Raw genomic sequence first — 23,237 nt, 5'->3', positions numbered from 1 at the left:
ATATATCCTAGCCCATCCTCCCAAATACTTTATCTGTAGATGCTATGTAAATAGTTGTTATACGGTTTTGGTTTTTTATTTGTATTTTTGTTGTATTGTTACTTTTTATTGCTTTTTAAAAAATAATTGTTTTTCATCGAGGTATGGAACCCACAGATACTGAGGGCCCCCTATAATGAACAACTGGCATGGTTTCTCATTGGAGACAGTGTTATAGAGATATCAGAAAGCTATTATATCAACTATTTAAGTCTAGCACTAATTTTGATTTACCAAAGTTAATTGAAGTAGTTATTTGTGATATTGAGAAAATTATTTCCTATAAATAGGAATGATTATGCTACTTTTATTTCCTATAAATAGGAATGATTATGCTACTTTTAAAGGATGAGCCATTAGCATTTAGTGTTTGTTTTGTTTTGTTTGAGACAGGGTCTCACTGTCACCCAGGCTGGAATGCAGTGGTGTCATCAGAACTCAGTGTAGCCATAACATCCCAGGCTCAAGCCATCCTCCCACTTTAGTCTCTTGGATAGCAGGGACTATAGGTGTGTCCTACCATGCCCAGCTAATTTTTTTGTATTTAGAGTGGAGACAGGGTTTTGCCATGTTGCCCACGCTGGCCTCGACCTCCTAGACTCAAGCAGTTTGCCTACCTCATCCTCCTAGAGTGCTGGGATTACAGGCATGAGCCACCATGCCCAGCCTGGAATTTTTATTTACTCAAAATAGTTTACATTTTGTATTTTTCTGTATGAACATGTGCATGTATTGCTTATCTTTCCCTACTTTTTGCAAATATGATAGATTTCAGTAAATGTAAAACTTAAAACACCATTATACATTAACTCAAAAGCATTAACATTGTCAATTTATATTCTGAAAAAAAATGCAGATTTTAATTTTTTTAAAAAGCTTCTACAATATTATATTATTTCAAAAGACTACAACATAGCAGACTGATACTTAAGTAGTTTGAATCTGTTGATTTATTCCATGATTTAACCTATTCATATTTATATAATCTTATTTTAAACCACAACTTGGGATTGTTTTTTTAATTGCCTCCCTAAAATAGGATGGTGCACATTGCATAAAATAACATTGTCAATAAAATTTATATCCTCAAACAAACTGACCATGGAGTTTACCGTCAGCATGAAGATATTTTATAGGACGCATTTCTTAATGCTTGTGTCAAAAAACTGCTTCTTTAGTAATTAAGAATTAACCCTGGCCGGGCGCAGTGGCTCAAGCCTGTAATCCCAGCACTGTGGGAGGCTGAGGCGGGTGGATCACGAGGTCAAGAGATCGAGACCATCCTGGTCAACATGGTGAAACCCCGTCTCTACTAAAAATACAAAAAATTAACTGGGCATGGTGGCGCGTGCCTGTAATCCCAGCGACTCAGGAGGCTGAGGCAGGAGAATTGCTTGAACCCGGGAGGCGGAGGTTGCGGTGAGCCGAGATCGCGCCATTGCACTCCAGCCTGAGTAACAAGAGCGAAACTCCGTCTCAAAAAAAAAAAAAGAATTAACCCTAATAAGTGAAGTTGAATATGTTGGGGATAAATTGATCAGTATATCCAGTATTGTGACTTATTAATGAAATATTTTTGAAAAGATTACCTGATGTTGCAAATTCTGCCTAAGGAGAAGTTAGTTTCAGCACCAAGAGACCTTTGAAGATTTACCTATAATTGAATGAAAATATTTGTGGTGTGAGTTTTTTCCTCTTTGAAAACCATCCTTTATAGATCTTGTTTTACTTGACCAAATAAAAACCTACACTCTGGATTTTGTCTTTCATATGTACTTTGCTTGACAACCTGTTAGATACTGTGAATTAAAATCTTGAGATTCTAAGGTTGTTGGTTTTTTTCACATCGTTTATTGTGACCTTGGCATGCCACTTGTAGCTTTTCATTGTTTCTTTATCCTTGAAATAGGGATCGTTTGTGGTGGTTACTAGAATTGATGAAAGCCATAACTATTTTAAATGACTTTTGTAATATAAAGTAACATTTTCATTTACACTTAGACTACTTTGGAAACACCTTGGATGTTTTATGTATGATACGACCTAGCATAATTTAAAAACATTAATAATTCCACTGTTTTCAAGTTATCTATGACTATCACTTTGAAAAATAACGTTACTGATTAATTTGTTTGAAGCCTACGTTTTAAAGAAAGTAGGATTAGACTTTATAATAATATAGAAGAGCCTTTTGCATGTGTGTAGTGGAGGGTTTGGAGTTAGTTGATGTATGTGAATGTTCCCAGAGATTAGTGGCTTTATACTCGAAACCTTTACTTTGTCCAAAATTTTAAACATAGAATTTGAGAGGAGGGGGATGAGAGAGAAGCTGGGATTACGTAGTAACTAAAAGAGTAGATTTTGAACTATGATTTGAATTCCAACTCTGGCACTTCCTGAAGAACTTCAGGTGTTTTTTTTTTTTAATCTCTTATATAGGCTGGAGGTAAGAATATCTGCTTAAAGCTTTTGTGATTAAGACGTAATGTTTGCTGAGTACTTTGCTAATTATGGTACTAGAATTAAAGATTAATTGTTAGCTATTAATACATGTAAGAAGAGTAGATCCAAAATGTTCCCTCACAAAAGAATGTTAAGTTTTTTTAAAAAATTATAATCTATTTAACTATATAAAATGTTGTAATTTCACCAACATAAAAATTGACATAGTTGACATTCTTTTTCTGTACATCTTCAGAATCTATATGTATTTTATACTGATGGCACATGTCAGCTGAGACTATAGTTACATTTCAAAGGCTGTATACTCACACAAATCTCAATTGTAATGAAAGATAATGGTTTGCACCCTTTCATTGTCTGACAGATATACTTGTAGACCACTGTGAATGTCTGCAAGTGAATTACATGCCACTTTCCAACCTCTATATCCTATCATCTAGATTTAAATCAAAATATACCACTAGTAGAACATACTTATTACTGAACATTAAACTATGAGACTAGCACTACTGTATGTCTGCTACTAGTTAAATGGCAACAAAAATGCCTGACATAGAGTGTTCAAGTCAACCATTTATCTGTTTGCAAATACTAACAAACGTAACTATGAATAGATAATCTTGTTTTCTTCGTAGCACTTAGCACAATTACTAATTTTCTGTAGTCTCTTACACTATGTACTATTTACCTGTGAGGGAAGGAACTGCATCCACCTTGTTTGCTACATTTTCTCAGTGAAAGCAGTGAAAAGCTGTGTTCTCTTTAGAACAATTTATGGTAGCCTACCCCAATCATTAAAAAGTAACCAGGAAATTTCCCGGTAGTCAGAATCACATTTATTCTGCCTTCATCCAACTCCTCCTCCAGGACACAACCAAAATCAGAATGGTTGAGGCACAAATGGACAAGTAACAAGAGAACAGCTCTTTTCATCAACCTCATAGACTTAAAGAAAAAAGAAGAGAATACATATGCACCTGGAGAGAAAGAATAGCATTCTTCATGTCAGTCAGTTAGTGGCATGGTTCATTAGCACTCTGGAGACTAATTAAGTGTTCTTTAGAATGTTTAACCATTCTAAGTTAAACAGTAGAAGTACTGTAGTAGTCATGATAAAGGAAAACAGAATACCAGTAAAAGCCCTGAGTTTTTCAAAATGCAAAATAAAATAGGACCAGGCATGGTGGCTCACTCCTGTAGTCCCAGCACTTTGGGAGGCCAAGGTGGGTGGCTTACTTGAGCCTAGGTGTTTGAGACCAGCCTGGGCAATATGGCAAAACCTTGCCTCTATAAAAAATACAAATACTAGCTAGGCATAGTGGTGCACACCTGAAGTCCCAGCTACTTGGGAAGCTGAGATGAGAGGATCACCTGAGCCTAGGAAGTCAAGGTTGCAGTGAGCCAAGATTGCACCACTGCATTCTAGCCTTGGCGACAGGTTGAGACTCTGCCTCAAAAAAAAATTAAAATTAAATTAAAAAATGGCGTGTAATGATTACAGGTGAAATCTGTTACAAATTAGATTAAAAGCCTATATTTATTCTTTAATTATATGAATATTATAGTGCCCTTTCCTTTCGATAGTCCTGAGTTCATATAAATAATTTTATGTAGTATAAATACTGGAAAGATGGAAAAATTGAGAGTGACAGCAGCTCCTTTTTATTCTGTATACAATAAAGTGGCATTTTAATGATACTGGAATTCTCCAGATTAATTTATTGTTAGTTTTGTAATTTTGGCACAAAAAAGTCCAACTCCTTATCAAGTGTTCCCTGTTTTGTAAACTGCTGATGTACACTAGCATTCCATATCATTCAAAACACTCATCTATTATGTATAAGTAAGTCTTTTAAAAACTGAATCATATTTAATATACCCTAAAGAAGATTAGTTTGTCTTTTCTGTTTAGGTGAGCATTCCCAAGGTGGGGTAAATTTAGCTTCTTCACTGTGTTTGTTCGTTCATCTGTCCTTCCTTCCTTCCTTCCCTCCCTTCCTCTCTTTCTTTGTCTTTTTGTTTTTTTTGAGATAGAGTTTCGCTCTTGTTACCCAGACTGGAGTTCAATGGTGTGATTTCGGCTTACCGCAACCTCCGCCTCCTGGGTTCAAGCAATTCTCCTCCCTCAGCTTCTTGAGTAGCTGGGTCTACAGGCACGCACCGCCATGCCCAGCTAATTTGTTTGTGTTTTTAGTAGAGACGGGGTTTCACCATGTTGACCAGAATGGTCTCGATCTCTTGACTTCGTAATCCACCCGCCTTGGCCTCCCAAAGTGCTGGGATTACAGGCGTGAGCCAACGGACCTGGCTCTTTCTTCTTTTTATGGTCACTTTGATAACCACTGGAGTCACTGCCTTGGAAAACAGGGTCCTAGTCCTGATGCTTTTTCTTTTTCTTCTTTGGTTCTTCTTCCCAGAGGCCATTCACATTAGTAATAACCTGTAAGTCTGTCTCTTCCTTTGGAGTGACAGCTGCAAAATTTGCTAGCTTGTACCATCATCCACTTCATTAATTTCTGGGTCTTTCTGGTTTCTCGTTTTCTTCTTTGGAAGTTTTTCAAAAGCTTCAGTGGTGGTTTATCAGAAATTTCAACTAGTGATAGTTTTCCCTAAATGCAGATTATTTCAACAACATCTTAATCTAAATGAAACACTTCATATTCCGGTCATCACCCACATTTATCTCTGGAGCCTGCTACTGCTCAGCTGACATCTGCTCAGGTTTAGGGATGGACTCATTAAAATATCTGTGTACAAAATAGCCAGTTAGACCAGAAGACACTTTGCTAACTCTACTATAAACTTTTGCCCTAGTGCAGGGCAGAAAATAACAAAATCTGCTTCAATGTTAAGATTAATGTGTTCTTGATCATCATGAATATCTCCCATTTGACCACAGCTTTGATGTTTTATGCAATAGGGACACCTACAATGCTCTAAGAATAGTGCAGGCGCTTCACATTGAGCTTTTCTGCAATGCCAGTACATTTCTTGCTAAGGTAGCAGTGTGATGTGCTTTTGGCTGGGCCACCAGGCAGGAATAACAACTATTCACCAGCACCCAAGCAGCAGCATAGGTTAGCAGCTCTCAGAAAGGCAGGACTCTTCTGCCGCAGCACTTCTCAGCAACCTGCAGCCATGTGGCTTGTCCAAGAACATTAATCTTAGTGTTAGTAAAATACTGTTCAGTTTCTTGTCATCTAGTTAGTGGTTTCACAGTTTAAAAAAAGAAAATAGAGAAACTCCCTTTTGTCCCCAGTCTTACCTGATACTTTGATATATAAAATAGAAAAGTTAGTGCCACAGAAGTTTGACAAGTACTACTCTAGAATATAACAGCACTATTGGCAGAGGTAGTGAAGGGAGTTAAAGCATAGTTTTCTTCTCACAATATTTTCTTCTTAAACTGGTGTCTTTTCCTCATGTTTCCCATTTCTACTGCTTTCTTCTCTGTACTAAAATACTGAATGTTCTTGTGTTAGAGACATAATAAAGCCATTACTGAAGACTTTCATACCTTTAATTTTTTTTTTTTTTTTTGGAGACAGTTTTTGCCCTTGCTGCCAGGCAAAAAGGCAAATCGTGCTAAGTGCAATAGTGTGGTCTTGGCTCACTGCAACCTCCACCTCCCAGGTTCAAGTGATTCTCCTGCCTCAATCTCCTGGATAGCTGGGATTACAGGCACCCTCCACCACACCCGGCTAATTTTGTATTTTTAGTAGAGACAGGGTTTCTCCATGTTGGTCAGGTTGGTCTTGAACTCCCAACCTCAGGTGATCCACTGCCTCGGCCTCAACCTCCCAAAGTGCTGGGATTACAGGTGTGAGCCACTGTGTTCGGCCCTTTTATTTACGTTTTAAAGACTTATGCTGCTTATTCTTGTCTTACATACTAAGGCGCATTAAGTTCTTTTTTTTCTTTTCTTTTTTCTTTTTTTTTTTTGGTACCCGAGATATTAAATATATTTCTCTGGAACCATGGCACTGATGTGTATGTAGTTTGAATAGAGGAATTGTACTTTACCAGAGGAAGAATAATATCAAACAGTGTGAAATTTATACATAAACAGTCCCACAGATATAATCAGTGCTAATGTTTCTAAAAATTTATTGAGAAGACCGAGGTTATCTTACACATTCCCCAAAACATTTTCTCAAATTTTCTCTGGATTTTTCGTTTCCTTCCTTGGAAACCTAAGGAAGAAGTGGCTGTTCACTTTCCAAAGTACATCTTTTCGTATGTGTACTTGATCCCCTGTGCTTCAGAGAACCATCCCACTTTCTTGAGTCTTCATCACATCATCACTCCTTTTAGCATATACACACACACGCACGCACGCACGCACGCATATATATATAATCTTTTTGCTTCACTGGTCATCTTTCTTCAGATGTTGCCCCTTCCTCTGACTTCTTTTCTCATGTGAAACTTCTAATTTCCTAAAAAAGATTTTCCTTTATTGTTTGTTTCCTCCCTCATCTGTATTGCCGGACCTCTTGGAAAGGTATTGTTTTTGTTGCCTTCATGACTTTACCTTTTCATTGCAGTTTGGATTCTATGCCTCACCACACAAAAGAAAATGTTCTCTTTTTTTGAGTTGGGGGTCTCACTCTTGCCCAGGCTGGAGTGTAGTGGTGCAGTCATGGCTCCCTGGAGCCCTGAACTCCTGGACTCAAGCGATTCTCCTGCCTTAGCCTCCTGAGAAGGTAGGACTACAGGCCCATACCACCATGCCTGTCTAATTTTTAATAATTTTTTGTAGAGACAGTGTCTCACTATGTTGCCCAGGCTGGTCTTAAGCTCCTGGCCTCAAGCAATTCTCCTGCCTTGGCTTCCCAGAGTGCTAGGAGTACAGATGTGAGCCTTTGACCACGAAAATGTTCTTTTAAAGGTCACTTGGTTTAGCATATCTGTAGTACTTACAGACCTGCATAGCAACCCAGCAGTTCAAAGACTATTTCCTGTGCTTAGACATTGTTTTAAAGAAAATTTGTCAGCATTTTAAAAATCGTAAACTTTCATGTTGAAATGAGGATTTAGGGCTTTTGGAAAAGCAGATGATCTGGCAATATTGAACTAATGATCTGGCAATATTGAACTAATGCCTGGCTTTGGACTGAAATGGCTTCTTGGCCAACCCCTCTTGGCTGTTTAAAATGTTTGTGACTCCATCTAGACTTACTTTCAATTTATTTATACTAGTCTCTTGGTTCTACGTTTGTGACTGTTTATTGTCTTTACTCACTCTTCCTTTCACCTTCTGGAAGGTAAATAGTAGTTACTACTAATGTATTTAAGAGGACTAAATCCAAAAGTTATAGTGTGTGTATGGTGCCAGGGGGTCTTCTCTCATAGGGGAGAAAAAGGTATTGTCTTTTTCCCACCTGTCACTAGGTTCATGGCTGAGTCATCTATAGCAGAATACAAATTAACAAGAGAAAAGAACACAGATTTATTTAATACAAGTTTTACATGACATGAAAGTTTTCAGAAATGAAGACCCTAAGATACGGGGAAACCTGTTTATTTCAGTGCCTAGATTTGATGAAGAATAGACAGTGTAGGTTCATGGCTGAGTCACCTATAACAGAATACAGATTAACAAGAGAAAAGAATACAAATTTATTTAATAAAAATTTTACATGACATGGATGTTTTCAGAAATGAAGACCCAAAGATACAGAGAAACCTGTGTATTTCAATGCTTAGATTTGATGAAGAATAGACAGTAGTGGGGAAATACGATTGGACAAAGTGGCTAGGAGCTAAAGGTAATAAACTAGAGGAGAACTTAGCAAGGCCTGTTTGTGCAGATTCTTCTTTATCTTCCTGTGTTTTCAGAGATAAGGACAGTCCTTTCCTCAGGGAATAGTGAGGGCACCTCTGGAATGAGTGTCTTATGTCCTGCTTTAGAGGAAGGTCAGAAAATAGTTTTATGACCTGTTTCAGGGGAGAAGGGTAGAGAAGGTCAGAAACCTTCCAGTTTTTGCTGCTTTCTCAAATGTCAAGGTGCCATATTTTGGGGTAGCATTTTGTGAACCCTATCACCCTCATGTTTTCTTCCTTTCGCTCTTCCCTAGCAGCACGCAAGCATTTTTCCCAATTTATCATTATGTCCGAGAGAGGATTTTTTTCTCAGAAAGTGGTTCGCGATGGCCTGGTTGATAATCCATGCTTTACATACATATCTTCAGCAGTCATCCACTCTGATGGAATCTTCTGTTACTCACTCTGGATAGGATTTCCACGTGTCTGTTCTTTTTGCAGACTTTTAGCTCTTGGCTTCCATTTTCGGTCACCTGTGGAACTCTTCCTCATGGATGTTCAGTAAGTACTTGTAATTAAATATGTCTGAAATGGAACTCATCTACTTTTCCCTCCATCCTCCCACTGAAAAGAAAGCCTTTTGCTCTTGGTGATGCACCCCAAACCCTTAAGTTTTTAATCCTTGGCCAGTCGCCGTGGCTCATGCCTGTAATCCCAGCACTTTGGGAAGCCGAGGTGGGTGGATCACCTGAGGTCAGGAGTTCAAGACCAGCCTGGCCAACATGGTGAAACCCTGTCTCTACCAAAAATACAAAATTAGCTGGGGGTGGTGGCACATGCCTGTAATCCCAGCTACTCAGGAGGCTGAGGCAGAGAATCACCTGAACCTGGAAGGTTGCAGTGAGCCGAGATCACACCAGTGCACTCCAGCCTGGGTGACAGGAGCAAAATTCCATCTCAAAAAAGAAAAAAGAAAAAAAAGGGTTTGAATCCTTGAGTCATTTTTTAGCTCCTCCTCCCATTTCCACAGGCCAGTTACCAAGTTTTGTCAGTTTTATTTCTGTACTATTTACTGTATCCTTTGCTGCTTAAATTTGCTATTTCATTACTGGCTACGTAGTTTCTTGCCATAGGAAAATTTAGCAAAGATTTATTTTTTCATGAAGGTACTTTTCTGTCCTCCATTCTTTTTTTTTTAAAGTCTATCTTCTTTACTGTTATCTTTCCAAAGCACAGATACCATTTTTGTTCCTTAAAGACTTTAAAAGACTACATGATGTTGAAGAATTCAAATTCTGCGTTGGACACCATGAGTTAAAATCCCAACTTCCAGCTAGTTGTGGGCTCGTTTTAATTTCTTTAATAAGGATAATATTCACATCTACTTCATAGGGTTGTAAGGATAAATGAGGCATCAGTACAGTGCATATCACATTAACAAGCACCGTGTAATATGCTATTGTTCCATGAAAAAATAAAATTCAAGCTCATTCAAGATTTTTTCACACTTCCAGTGCCCCATCCTGATGGGCACTGTATTATTTTTTGGTAGTCTTAGGGCTTTGTAGTCTGTTCTTACACTAAAGCTAATGTATACTCCCTTGTTTCTATGCTTTTGTCTTAGCTTTCTCCCTTAGTGTTTTCTTTTATTAACTTGATTTCGCCGCATCTCTTTTCTTTAGTCTAGGGGAAAGCTATTCAAATTCTGCATTTTGCCCACTAAGGCACAGAGAAGATAATTTGCCCAAGTCAAGTAACTAGGAATTTTTTTTTTTTTTTTTTTTTTTTTGGAGACGGAGTTTCACTCTTGTTACCCAGGCTGGAGTGCAATGGCTCGATCTCAGCTCACCGCAACCTCCGCCTCCTGGGTTCAAGCAATTCTCCTGCCTCAGCCTCCTGAGTAGCTGGGACTACAGGCACGCGCCACCATGCCCAGCTAATTTTTTTGTAGTTTTAGTAGAGACGGGGTTTCACCATGTTGACCAGGATGGTCTCGATCTCTTGACCTCGATCTCTTGATCACGAGATCCACCCGCCTCGGCCTCCCAAAGTGCTGGGATTACAGGCTTGAGCCACCGCGCCTGGTGTAACTAGGAATTTTTAACAATACAAGAAAAGCAAAACCCAAACTAAGTAAAACATTTTATTTCTTTTTTTAGGGACAGTGTGTAGGTGTGATTGTTGAAATTTGCTTTAGGATACTAAGGGACTTTGCAAGAGAAAACTTTAATCTTTTGAAACTAAATTTCAGGAAAACAGAATGTAAGCATTTTACTGTTGTGGAGTCTGAGTAATACCCTTATTTAAGAATGTGCTAATTAGGTTTTTGTTCTGTAGTAGTAGGAATTTGGTTAGTTTTGAATTTAAGTAATGTACAGGTCCTTTAAGGGTGAACAATACATATTTACTAATTATAGTGAGAGCACTTTGTTGAAGAAATTGTTTTCAATCTTTTAATATTAATATAAGATTATTTTTTTTTCTTTTTTTTTTGTTAGAACAACTTAGCAAAATAAAATTCCTGTTTATTGTTGGACAACATTGTTTCACACATACATCAAACAGGCCAAAAAAAATAAACAGCAACTTCATAGACAAAAAAGGAAACCTTTTAATCTTTGGCCTTTTAACCATCTCATACAAACCAACTACTTATAGTACAGCTAAGTACATACACAACAAAGGTACTGGAATGCTCGGAATACGATTGTTTTTCTGTTGTTGTTTTTCGCTTTTTTTTTTTTTACAAGGTTTTTTTTCTCCTTTGAGATTATAATGAACATGGTCACACCACACGTAAAGTCAGAAGTAGGACAGAGAACGCTCGGAAGGCTGGTTTGGTCATCCGAGATCATTAAAAATGGCTGACCCTAACAATATGTACAAAAATATAAAATGTAAATAAAAAATACAAACAAATTTCCTTTTTAAAGTACTTTTAAGAAAAAAAGCAGGGCCTTGGAAGTTTTGGTTCTTTTTTCCTCCCCTGTTGCAAATTCTCATGGTTTGGGTTGGGTAGTGGAGAGCGCGTCGCGTCATCTGCGGGTGGCACTGCCCGCGGAGGCCGTCGGGCTGGCTTCTCTACTCGAAGGTGACCTCGTTTAGATTCTGAGACGGGAAGTGGAGGGTGAATAGGTCACGGCGGCCTTTTTTTTGTTTTTTTGGTTTTTTTAGTTTAACTTTTCCTTTTTTGCTGTCTAATCATCCTTGTCGGTCTTCTGCTTCCTGGTATCGACATCATCATCCTCATCATCTTCATCATCTTCAGCTGCCCGCTTGCCCGTAGCAGACTCAGCTTCCTCATCTTCATCTCCATCCTCCTCCTCACCATCACCTTCTTCTTCCTCCTCCTCTTCCTCCCCACCTTCTTCCTCTTGTTCATCTACCTCATTGTCAGCCTCCTGCTCCCCATTTTTCTCATTCGCGTTCCCGGTAGCAGGGGCGTCTCTTCCATTTTCTGCCTCTTCCACAACTTCCTTCTTCTCCTTCAAGTCCTTGGTGGTGATTTCGGAGCTGGTGTCTACCGCTGCGTCTGACATGGTGGGGCACGCCGGTGATCCGATGCGGGGGATTTAAAAAAAAAAAAAAGCGAGAGTTCAAGGACTCTGGCGATTAAGCTGCCGGAGTCCGCGGCGGCAAAGGAGGCGCGCGGCGGAGGCGGCTGCGACGAACAAGAAGTCGGACGAGGAACAATGCAAAGATGGCTTTTCAGAGCAGCCAGTTATAAGATTAATTCTTTGTTTTATTGGATTAAACAAAAATCTGTATTTGTGATATATGTGGCCCTTTTTTTTTTTTTTTTTTTTTTGAGATATCTCACTCTGTTGCCCAGGTTGGAGTGCAGTGGTGTGATCTCAGTTCACTGCAACCACTGCCTTCTGGGTTCAAGAGATTCTTCTGCCTCAGCTTCCCGAGTAGCTGGGATTACAGGTGTGTACCACCATGCCCAGCTAATTTTTGTATTGTTAGTAGAGACATATTTTTAGTAGAGACGAGGTTTCATCATGTTGGCCAGTCGGGTCTCGAACTTCCAACCTCGGGTGATCTGCCTGCGTCAGCCTCCCAAGGTGCTGTGATTACAGGAATGAGCCACTGTGCCTGGTCAGTGTGGCTTCTGTATGGTACAAATACATAAAATCTGTGAAGAGAAGTAGGGCTATTATCTACAGCAGCGGTCTTTAAAGTTTTTAATTGGGTACCTTTCCAGCAAACATTTGAATAGGAAACCTCAGTATAAGTATGTTTAATTATAAATCATACATATAAACATATATACGATTTCAGCTTGTATAGTTTATGACATAATTTTATGTTTTAGAAAAATTTAATAGAACTTTTTTCCTACTATACCTCTGCATACATCCTCTGTTTGGAAAACACTATAGTGCTGTGGGTAATGAAGTTTTCTAAGAATACATTATTAAATAACTGCCTGATTTATTTGCCCTATTTCCTCCATGTACAAAGAAGTTACAGCAATAGCCCATTCAGATTTTTTTCATTCTTCTAGTCAAATTTAATTTACTTTGTATTTCTAGTTTATGGCTTCTTCCATGTTTTATTCTTTATGAAGATCCCCAAGTATTGAGTGTGCCAGTTATCAGATTCTCTCCCGGCTCTAAGTTACCTCTTCATTACTTGATCTGCAATATTGGAGCCTAATCCTTTAGGCCAGGGTGTCCAATCTTTTGGCTTCCTTGGGCCACATTGGAGGAATTGTCTTGGGCCATACATAACATACAATAGCTGATGAGCCGAATCTCAAAAATATATATATATATGTGATGTTTTAAGAAATTTTTACGAATTTGTGTTGGCCCGCATTCAAAGCCATCGATGGCCACATATTGAATAAGCTTGCCTTAAGCATTTCCTCTTTGTATGATGTTAACTTTGTCAGTAGAGAGTGCTGTAAGGACAGTGCACAAGGGCAGGCATATGGTTTTGTTTCTTCTTACTGTTAATGCATGGCTGCCAGTGGTGTGACTATGGGTATGCAGTGGTCCTCTGTCCCAGGTTTGTGTTAAGAGCAGACAAACCCTTGTCTAGCTCACAGCCCCAGCCTCAGCTTAGTGACCTCTTCTCTGTAGTTTTCCCAGCATGAGGCTGCACACTCCAGACCTCATGCCTCACTGCTGGAGAGCCAGCTGCCAATATCCCAACTTCCCCTCCATGTCTGCTTTCACTCAGGAGGGCTTTCCCTGTGCATGTCCTGTTGGTAATCAGATTCCCAGTGTCCCAACTGACTGTGTGTGCCCAACCCCCGGCCCCTTAGGCACCAGCAACCACCCAGAGATAATTACTTTGCCATCCAGTGGGCTGCAACCATGCTGCCAGTAAGGCCTGAACTCTAGCTTTGGGGAGGGGACCTTCTTCTAAATTTGTTCTTCCATGGATACTTTCACTCAGCCCTTGGGTATTCTTTGGTGTTTCCATTACATGTTGATAGTTATTTTCCTGTTAGAATTAATAATTATAATTGAGAGTTGATTCTCCTCTAGGACAGGTAATGGGTATAGCTCACCTGCTTGGTTGCCCTGCAGCTCAAACTCCTAGGGGAATGCATGCAGACAGGTAGGTGCAGAGGCCAGGATGAATGCTTTGGGCTCTTGGCCCCATAGTAGTGTCAAGGGGTAAGTGCCTGCAACCGAGTGTTACAAAGCTCTTTCATTCAGTTTTGCCAGTCTGCAGATGGCTTTGACTGTTAATCAGCTCAGTGGACCCCTTTGCCTTATTGCAAGGAAGAGGGCCAGTGTGACAGCCTTCTGTATCCCAAGCTCTTTCCTAGTGTCCTGGATCACCCACAGACTTGAAGGATGAGTGCATGGTTTTATTGAATGGTGGAGGTGACTCAGCTAGATAGATGGGTAGTCAGAAGATGGAGGAGTAGGGGATATAATCTTCTCCAGGAGTTCGGCTATTCTCAGCCAAACTCCTCCCAGCATTCAGGTACTTCTTCCCTCCTCCTCTGCTGTGCTGCCCTGCTGCTCTCTGCCATTCTCCACCACTTCTGTTGACATTCAGCAGTTTGTGTATATGCCCACTAAGGTCTTGGGTTAAATGAGGGCAAGATGGGGGGCATGGCAGGTGAAAAGGCAACTTTTTGGGTGCAAAACAGAAATGCCTATCCTCTTTTAGGGCCACTGATCTTCAGACTTGAGGGTTGGGCATTTGGTGAGGATCCAGCCTCTTCCACCCAGTATCATTTGGTGAGGATCCAGCCTCTTCCACCCAGCATTTCCCTGTCTCCTGTTTGTATAGTGTATATGAAGCTTTGCTTGTTCAAATTGGCATGTGGTTCTTTTTTTTTTTTTTTTTTTTTTTTGAGAGACAGAGTCTCAGTCTGTGGCCCAAGCTGGAGTGCAGTGGTACTATCTCGGCTCACAGCAACCTCTGCCACCTGGGTTCAAGCGATTCTCCTGCCTCAGCCTCCCAGGTGTCTGGGATTACAGGCACACACCATCACACCCAGCTAATTTTTTTGTATTTTTAGTAGAGACAGGCTTCACCATGTTGGTCAGGCTGGTCTCGAACTCCTGACCTCAGCTGATCTGCCCGTTTCACCCTCCCAAATTGCTGGGGTTACAGGCGTGACTCACCGCACCTGGCGGTTCTCATTTTTTTTTTATTGGATCCTACCAGATGCAATGGGCTAAAGTGAGTTAAATTACTTGTTACCCTAGTGCGTGAGAACTAAAGATTGGTACCAATGCTTCCTCCTCTCCCACTCTTCATATATAGGGGATATTTGGGTCAGTGCCAGTCCATGGTAACTAGCTTTGTTATTAAATAAATATCATGGTTGTAAATGCAGTTATTCATTCTAGTGGGAGATTACTGTGCAGGAGTAGCCCTTAAAAGTCATTGATCCCAAAAGTGGTTGAGGTGAGATAATGGAATAATTGTGTGTTTCCGTAGTTAAAAGTCTATTATATTTTAATTTAAACAAACATCTAATGAGATTTTTTCAATTCTGTTACTTTATTATTATGCTTGGTAGCTTAAAAAAATTCCACCTGGTTATTTCTTTTTGAGTAAATTAGCAAATGACAGTCATGTAAATGATCTTTTAAAAATTTCCCCAAATAGGAGTCTGGGTTAAAAGAAAAGCACTCCCACACTTTCAGAGGATGTGGGGTTGGTGAGGCAGAGAGACAGAATAAGAGCTATTGTGACTAATTTATTAGTGCTAACTTGTTAACTAATAGATGGTTCATTCGTAGACATCTAAATATGATGGTGTTCATTTTCAATTTGACTTTTCCTTTGAAGTTATATTTTTAAAGTAGTTGGTGATGATCTGTTTCTAGAAATTGAAGAAGGAAAGAATAGAAGCAAATTAACAATTATATTATTGATTCCATAACAACATGTGTTAAATTTGCTATATCCAGAGGCTTTTACATTAGTATAGAAATGAACCTGTATTTTGTATTAAATAAATTATATTATTTTTAATAAATCGGTAAAACAGCAGGACACCAGAGTCTTTTTGAGAGATTTTTCTGCTTCCTGGTTTAACTTCACTGTTTTTGACAACTTTGTGTAGAGAGATACTATTGAAAATAAAACTGTTGGCCTTGGCTCTGTAGGTGATCTTCCCAATGAAACACTCATCCCGATAGTATTTTACATAAATTTTTAAAAGCAATAGTGATTTCTGTGTAGGAGTCAGTTTTTTAAAACTTAGGTTATAAATGACTGTGTATGCAGTGAATGTTGCTGAAAAAGAAAAAGTGCTTTCAAAAAAGTTACAAATAGTCATTTTCTCCCTGCGATGGAAAGAATGCTGCTTCATTCAAGTCTTTGACACCTTAGAGTCAGTAAAGGTGTTAAGTACTAGAGGAAGTTTATAATTACAAAGAGCTGCATCTAATTATCTTAAAGGCAATTAGAATGTTTTGCAACAGTTACAGTAACAGGGAGTAAAGTAATTTAAAATATATATTGCTGTCAAATACTGTTTTTTTCCTTGCAGGCTGGCCCGTGCAGGAAAATGTAACATGAAATTCAAGCATATTGTATCTAAGAAGTTACTGTTTAAAAAAAATAAAGGTCCCTTCAGTTGGGGTTGGATCATCATTCTAAAAGACACAGCCCTGAACACTGTAATCCAAGATGTTGAAATTCTGAAAGATCAAAATCCCTAATGTCTAAAATTCAAACAATTGAAATCCCAGAAATCTGGAAAATAATTTTTTAAAACTTTAAAAGGGGATTTGAGAGTCATAAAATACCACAGAGCCTAAACCACTTTACACCATAAAATAAATAGACATAATAACATACATACTTTTGCAAGCATAAATAGATATACTAAGGATAGTCACATCCGTATAACAGTTAATGAGCAGATAGGCCATATTCATAAAGAAATAGGTCACAAGCGAAATGTGTAAATACATATCACCATGGTTGGTAATTGTGTGCACCCAGTATTATAACTGCAGTCATCTAAAATACCTTGATGGACAGCTAAGTCCTTTGATGAGGTCAAAAACCCTAGTGATTCACCACCACATGTGCAGTTGCCCAGACAGCCAAGATCTCAAGAGATTTTGTCTTTCACAAATACAGATGTAAAAATAGGACATCTCTTTTTATTGAGGAAATTTCAACGTTTTCACGTATGTGCACAGTGCTTACACAAGTCAATGTTGTGATAATACATTTTTGTAGAGTCACATTTACTAAAATGCATACAACAAATTAGAACTCTGTAAACCTTTATACAATTTATACCTCCAGTATTGGAAAAGATATGAAGATGAAAGATAGCATAGCTAATTGGCACAATGTGTGAAGGGGCAAAAGTAATACATGATTGAATAATTTGGCATGAGAGATTTCTCCTACATTTTGCCTGCATTTTCACTTCCGTGAAATGGAGAGTGGTGCACTCTACACATTTTCTAAGTATGTGTTGTCCGTTTGGAAGTCTGGCCATTGTTTGGCCATTGCAATTAAGCATTTTTTCTGCCTTCATAGTACCAGTAATATTAGCTTTTAAACTTTTGTCTTTCACTGTTAAGGAGCTTAGTACTCTACTTACCATAACCTTTTTAAAAATTATTTTTATTTTTTATTCTTATTTGGAACAATTCCATAGATGTCTTCCCTTTTGTTGTAAGGAATATAATAAGACGGAATGATTGGCTTTTCCAACACTAGATCTGTATTATTCAGGGTTCTCCAGAGAGATAACCAATAGGATATGTATATGGATATATGAGAAGAGATTTATTAGGGGGAATTGACTTATGACATTCTGGTGGTGAGTCCCACAACAGGCCATCTATAAGCTGGAGACTCTGGGGTTGCAGTAGCAAAGCTCAGTCCAGTTCCTAAGGCCTCAACCGTGGAAGCCAGTGGTGTAACTCAGTGGGAGGTTGAAAGCTTCAAGGACCCTCAGGGGCTGCTAGTGGAGTACAAAGAACAGTGAGCATGGAGTTCTCATATCCAAGGAAGCAGAAGAAAAGCCTTGTCCTAACTCTCAGAGACCAATCCATTTTCTGTATTTGCTCTCTTGGCTTCTGGCCAGTTGATGGTGCTTGCCCACAGTGAGGGCAGATCTTCCCTACCTAGTCTACTCAGACTCACAAACTAATGTCCTCTGGAAACATCCTCCCAGACACACCCAAAATAGTGTTTTAACAGGTTTTTAGGTATTTTTTAATCCATTCAAGTTGACACCTTAAGTCCGTAAGTCAACTCATTATCCATGCACCCATATGCATGTCCTTAAACTATACTTAGTTTCCAAATAAAGGCAAGAACAAAGTAATAGTTTCACTTAACATGATGCAACTCATATGATGCAGCTATCCTGTGTACAACCCAAAAATGCACTAATCCCTTCCCCAGAATTTGATTTTCAGGATTTTGACATTTCAAGATTTTAATCTTTCAGAATTATGATTTTCAGGATTTTAGACTTCTGGGATTTTGATGTTTTGGACTTCAACATTTAGGATTTTGTGTTTTGAGATTATAATGAGCACTACTTCAGTTAACCAGTATCACAATTTAATTAACACAGTAATTTAACTCTGTTGGTATATTCTAGAACTTGAAGCATACTTTTTTCTTTCTTTGAGATGAGGTCCTGCTCTGTCACCCAGGCTGGAGTGCAGTGGCACAGTCTCACTCACTGCAACCTCCACCTCCCAGGCTCAAGTGATTCCTCCCATCTCAGCTGGGACTACAGGTGTGTGCCACCACCCCTGGCTAATTTTTTGTATTTTTTTTTTTTTTTTTTTGAGACGGAGTTTCGCTCTTGTTACCCAGGCTGGAGTGCAATGGCACGATCTCGGCTCACCGCAACCTCCACCTCCTGGGTTCAGGCAATTCTCCTGCCTCAGCCTCCTGAGTAGCTGGGACTACAGGCACGCGCCACCATGCCCAGCTAATTTTTTTTTTTTTGTAGTTTTAGTAGAGACGGGGTTTCACCATGTTGACCAGGATGGTCTTGATCTCTTGACCTTGTGATCCACCCACCTCGGCCTCCCAAAGTGCTGGGATTACAGGCTTGAGCCACCGCGCCTGGCCAATTTTTTGTATTTTTGATAGAGTTGGGGTTTCACCACATTGCCCAGACTGGTCTTGAACTTCTGAGCTCAAGTGATCTACCTGCCTCAGCCTCCCAAGGTTCTGGGATTACAGGCATGAGCCACCATGCCCAGCCCTCTTTATTTTTCTTCTTCTTTTTTTTTTTTGAAAACATTTCCTAATTTATTATAAAGAATTTTACAAAGGATTGAGATGAAGAGATATATAAGACAAGGTATGGGGGGAAGGGGCATAGGGACGTTCCACGCCCAGCCTGGGCACGCCTCCCTCCAGAAACCTCTTGCATGTTCGGCTATCCAGAGATTTCTGAACCCAGTCCTTTTGGGTTTTTATGGAGGGTTCATTACCTAGGCATGATCGATTAAGTAATTAGCCATTAGTGATCAACTCAGTCTTCAGTCCCTCTCTCCTGCCCAAAGATAAGGCGGGGGAGGTGGGTAGGGATAAAAGTCTCAACCCTCTAGTCATGCTTTGACCTTTCTGGTGACCAGTCCCCTTGTCCTGAAGGTACCTGTGGGCTGTCAGCCATCAGTCAATTCATTAATATACAAAAAAGCCTTCAGGCATATTTTTCTAGGTTATTAATGGAGGTGAAATTCCCAGACTAGTTACGAAAAGTATTTTTTAAATTCACAGTAACACTATAACGTTACTTTGTATTCTAGGAACAGCGGGCTATGCAGGAAAGATGCTGTCAAATTCAGTTTTGTTTTGGGAATGCCTTATCACTTCATTTTCATTCCCTCTTTCTTCCCCAGTCATCTTTGTCAAGTAGCTGATGTCATATTTCTGTGAGTACACTTTGCATCTTCACCAAATCTATTCCTTCAATATAGGAGAGCTCAATTAACTGCTAAAGAAAATAATATGAACCGATTTATGTACTGTGTGGATGTGCCTTAAGTAGATAAGATTTCAGGTAGATAATAAGTATGGGGAAATGGCTGGGTACAGTGGCTTACGCTTGTAATCCTGGCATTTTGGGAGACTAAGGTAGGAGGATCACTTGAGCCCAGGAGATTGAGTCTGCAGTGAGCCGTGATCATGCCATGGCATTACAGCTTAGGGACAGAACAAGACCTGGTCTCAAAAAGAAAAGTGTAGGGAAGTATAAGTGTTAGAGGAAGGATTATTTGGAGTGGAAGGATCTCCAAAGAGGTAAGCCTGCCAGTTACCACTGTGTCCAGTCTTTTGTTACAGTTGTTCCTGTATTCCAGAACTTAAAGTTTCTCTGAAAATGTGAACTAAATTTTTTTTCCCCAACTACTCACATTACATTATCAGCAAGGGTTCATGGGATAAATGAGTAAAATGGAGCCTTTGGTATGTATGATTTTCTCATTCCAGGTCTGTAGTTGTATCTCAGCATTCTAGTCTTTTTTAGTTAATAGTATGTGAGGTGGTAAATTAATTTTTTCTTGCTTCAGTGACATTGTATTTAATATCTAATCTTAATACACGTAGTAATCCAAATTTTTAGTAAAAAGAAATTCCTGCAGTAACTAGAAAAAGTTGTCAGTCTTCTCTGACTTAAATGTATACCAAGTACTATTAATTATGGGTCCAGGTCAATCATGATAAGTATCAGTAAAGTTTAAAAAAAAAAATTCTCATTCAGTGACTCACTTTACTAAATCTCTGTACTCTAAGATCTGGCCGCTTAGTGCTTGAAAATGTACATATTTACAGCCAGATCTTCAACTGGAGAGTGGTTAGATGAATCTATTCTGTGATCAAATTTTAGTATCTGGCCAGGTACAGTGGCTTACACCTATAATCTTAGCACTTTAAGAGGTCTAGGTGGGCAGATCACCTCAGGTCAGGAATTCGAGGCCAGCCTGGCCAACATGGTGGAACCCATTTCTCCTGAAAGTACAAAAATTAGCCAGGTGTGGTGGTGCATGCCTGTAAATATTACTTACTTGGGAGGCTGAGGTGGTAGGATCACTTGAACCCAGGAATTGGAGGTTGCAGTGAGCCAAGATTGTGCCACTGCACTTCAACCTGGGCAACAGAGCAGGACTCTGTTTAAAAAAAAAAAAAAAAAAGTTTTATATTTACTGTTGACTTAATGTAGTTTGATGCTCCTAGATTGAAAGTTGCTTTCACTACTTAGCTGTTTCCCTATATAAATAGTTGCAACATAAATGCCTGTAGATCCCAGGTAGGTAAATTAATGACTTGTGTAGAGAAAAGACAGTGAGGAATGAGAGAGCTCTTACCCTGATTCACCAACCGCTACCTACCTGCCTATTACTGCCATATAGGAATGCTGGCTGGTGTTTGCTTTCTTTTGATTTTTCAATGAGAACTAGGAATCCAGTTGCCTGTGTATAATGTCTCAATTTTGAAATATTGGCAATGAATTCAAAATATCTGAGGGAAAATACCCCAAAAGACTTTTATGAGCCAAATAAAACATGCCTGGGGAATTTATTTTTAGATATTTTGAACATTCTGTAGTTTGCCAGTTGTACATGAAAAACAACTCTCCCACAGTGAGTTTTGATTCTTTAGTTCTACCATGTCTCTGTGCTTTCTCCATTACTTACTTACCTGGAAATTTTACAGTTCTGAATGCATTTGGAAATGGGTGTACAAATGGTCAGCATGGCTAGGGAAGGGAAACAATTCAGGGTACTTTGATCCCTTTAGCAAAGAAAAATCTCTAAGGTAGAGCTAACCAACTGACAGAGATGTAGAAATTCCGTGTCTTCGTAGCCTTGTATTTCTGCTATAGGCCTCTATGCTTAGTTTAATTTATCCTAAGATCTCAGATTTTTAACCAGTACTCTTAAGTTTCCAGAACTGTATAAACATTATATATACAATGTTTCCAATCCAAGGTGATTTTATGAGTATTTCAGTGGAAGGTAGAGGAGCAAATCAGATAACACTAGCTTGTAACCATGTTAACTTGAAAATTATAAAATTATTTGAAGTTCTTATAAAATGCTTAATGTTAAAATTAGTTTTTAGAATGTCAGTTTTGTTGTTTAATTTTCGGCATTATATTTAAAAATTCTTGTTTAGATTAATATATAGCTAGCCATAGTATTTTTTTTATTAAAAAGTTTAATTAACTGTTGTTTTTCAAGTAAAAACAGTTATAAAGCAGGTCTGAAAATGAACATTATGATGAAGGCTTTTAAAAAGTCTTTTTCAGTCCAGGCAACGTGGCTCATGCCTTGTAATCCCAGCAGCACTTCGGGAGGCCAAGGTGGGCCAGTAACCTAAAGTCAGGAGTTCGGGACCAGCCTGGCCAACATGGTGAAACTCCGACTCTACTAAAAATACAAAAATTAGCTGGGTATGGTGGCGGGCACCTGTAATCCCGGCTACTCGGAAAGCTGAGGCATGAGAATCCTTTGAACCTGGGAGGCAGAGGTTGCAGTGAGCTGAGATCATACCACTGTACTCCAGCCTGGGCGACAGACCAAAACTCCGACTCTAATAAAATAAAATAAATAAAAGAAGTCTTTTTCAAAATAAAATTTTTTATTAGAATAGTTTTAAATTTGTAGAAGCATGGGAACTATAGCATAATGAGTTCACATATAGCCGCAGTTTCCTATTAGTCAGATCCTGTATTCACATAGTATGTATCACAATTAATGATCCAGTATTCATATATTATTAACTAAGTCCATACTTGATTCAGATCTCCTTAGGTTTTTCTTAATTTTTTTCTTTTTTGTTCAGGATCCCATCTAGGATACACATTACATTTGTAATGTCTCCTTAGGCTCCTCTGAGTCATGATTATTTTCCAAACTTTTCTTGGTTTTGTTGACCTTAACAGATTGTAAGAGTAATGGCCATGTATTATGTAGAATATCTTGAATTTGTCTTATGTTTTTCTCATGATTAGACTGGTATTATGGGGTTTTTTGGGGGGTGGGGAGAGGGGAATGGGGAAGAAGACTGCAGAGATGAAGTGCCATCAGGATGTATATTCTCAACATGACTTAACCCAGTTGATGTTTAGTAGTGCTAGTTTAATACTGCTTGTCAGATTCTTCATTGTAATGTTATTCTTCACCCTTCCCCTTCCATGCTGTACTCGGAAGGAAGCCACTATTTGTAGCCCACACTTAAGGGGTTAGGCCCCATCTCCTTGAGGGCAGAATCTAGATAAACTATTTGGGATTCTTCTACATGAGAGATTTTTCTTCTCCCACATTATATTCAGTCATTTACTTATGTCATTATGGACTCGTGGTTATTTATTTTATACTTTGGTTAATAATCTAACACCACTTTATTTTGTTGCTCACATTGTTCCAGCTTTGGCCACAGGAACTCTTTGACTTGTATGTCTCTTTGATATATTCCCTAACCTCTGTGTGTGTGTGTGTGTGTGTGTGTGTGTGTGTGTGTGTGTGTGTGTGTGTGTGTGT

The 23,237-nt window shown here is 39.0% G+C and overlaps 2 protein-coding genes across 3 annotated transcripts in view; one reads left to right on the top strand and one right to left on the bottom strand.

The window, feature by feature from the left end:
* Positions 1-23,237, top strand: part of ZNF292 (zinc finger protein 292) — a 112,361-nt gene that overhangs the window by 19,353 nt on the left and 69,771 nt on the right. The window lies entirely within an intron of this gene.
* LOC116549619 (prothymosin alpha-like) lies at positions 10,776-11,986 on the bottom strand. The gene has a single exon (XM_032275312.1). It carries the CDS (start codon positions 11,805-11,807, stop codon positions 11,466-11,468), a length of 342 nt encoding a protein of 113 aa, XP_032131203.1. The 5' UTR covers positions 11,808-11,986; the 3' UTR covers positions 10,776-11,465.

This window comes from Sapajus apella, unplaced genomic scaffold (assembly GCF_009761245.1).
Source record: "Sapajus apella isolate SASKATOON/1434 unplaced genomic scaffold, GSC_monkey_1.0 scaffold6, whole genome shotgun sequence".
NCBI lineage: Eukaryota > Metazoa > Chordata > Mammalia > Primates > Cebidae > Sapajus > Sapajus apella.
Note: the sequence above shows the minus strand (reverse complement) of the source record. Positions and strands in the feature narration are given on the sequence as shown.

What these genes read in the sequence shown, in the direction of transcription:
- LOC116549619 (XM_032275312.1), bottom strand. Translation starts at nt 11,807, where the DNA reads ATGTCAGACGCAGCGGTAGACACCAGCTCCGAAATCACCACCAAGGAC.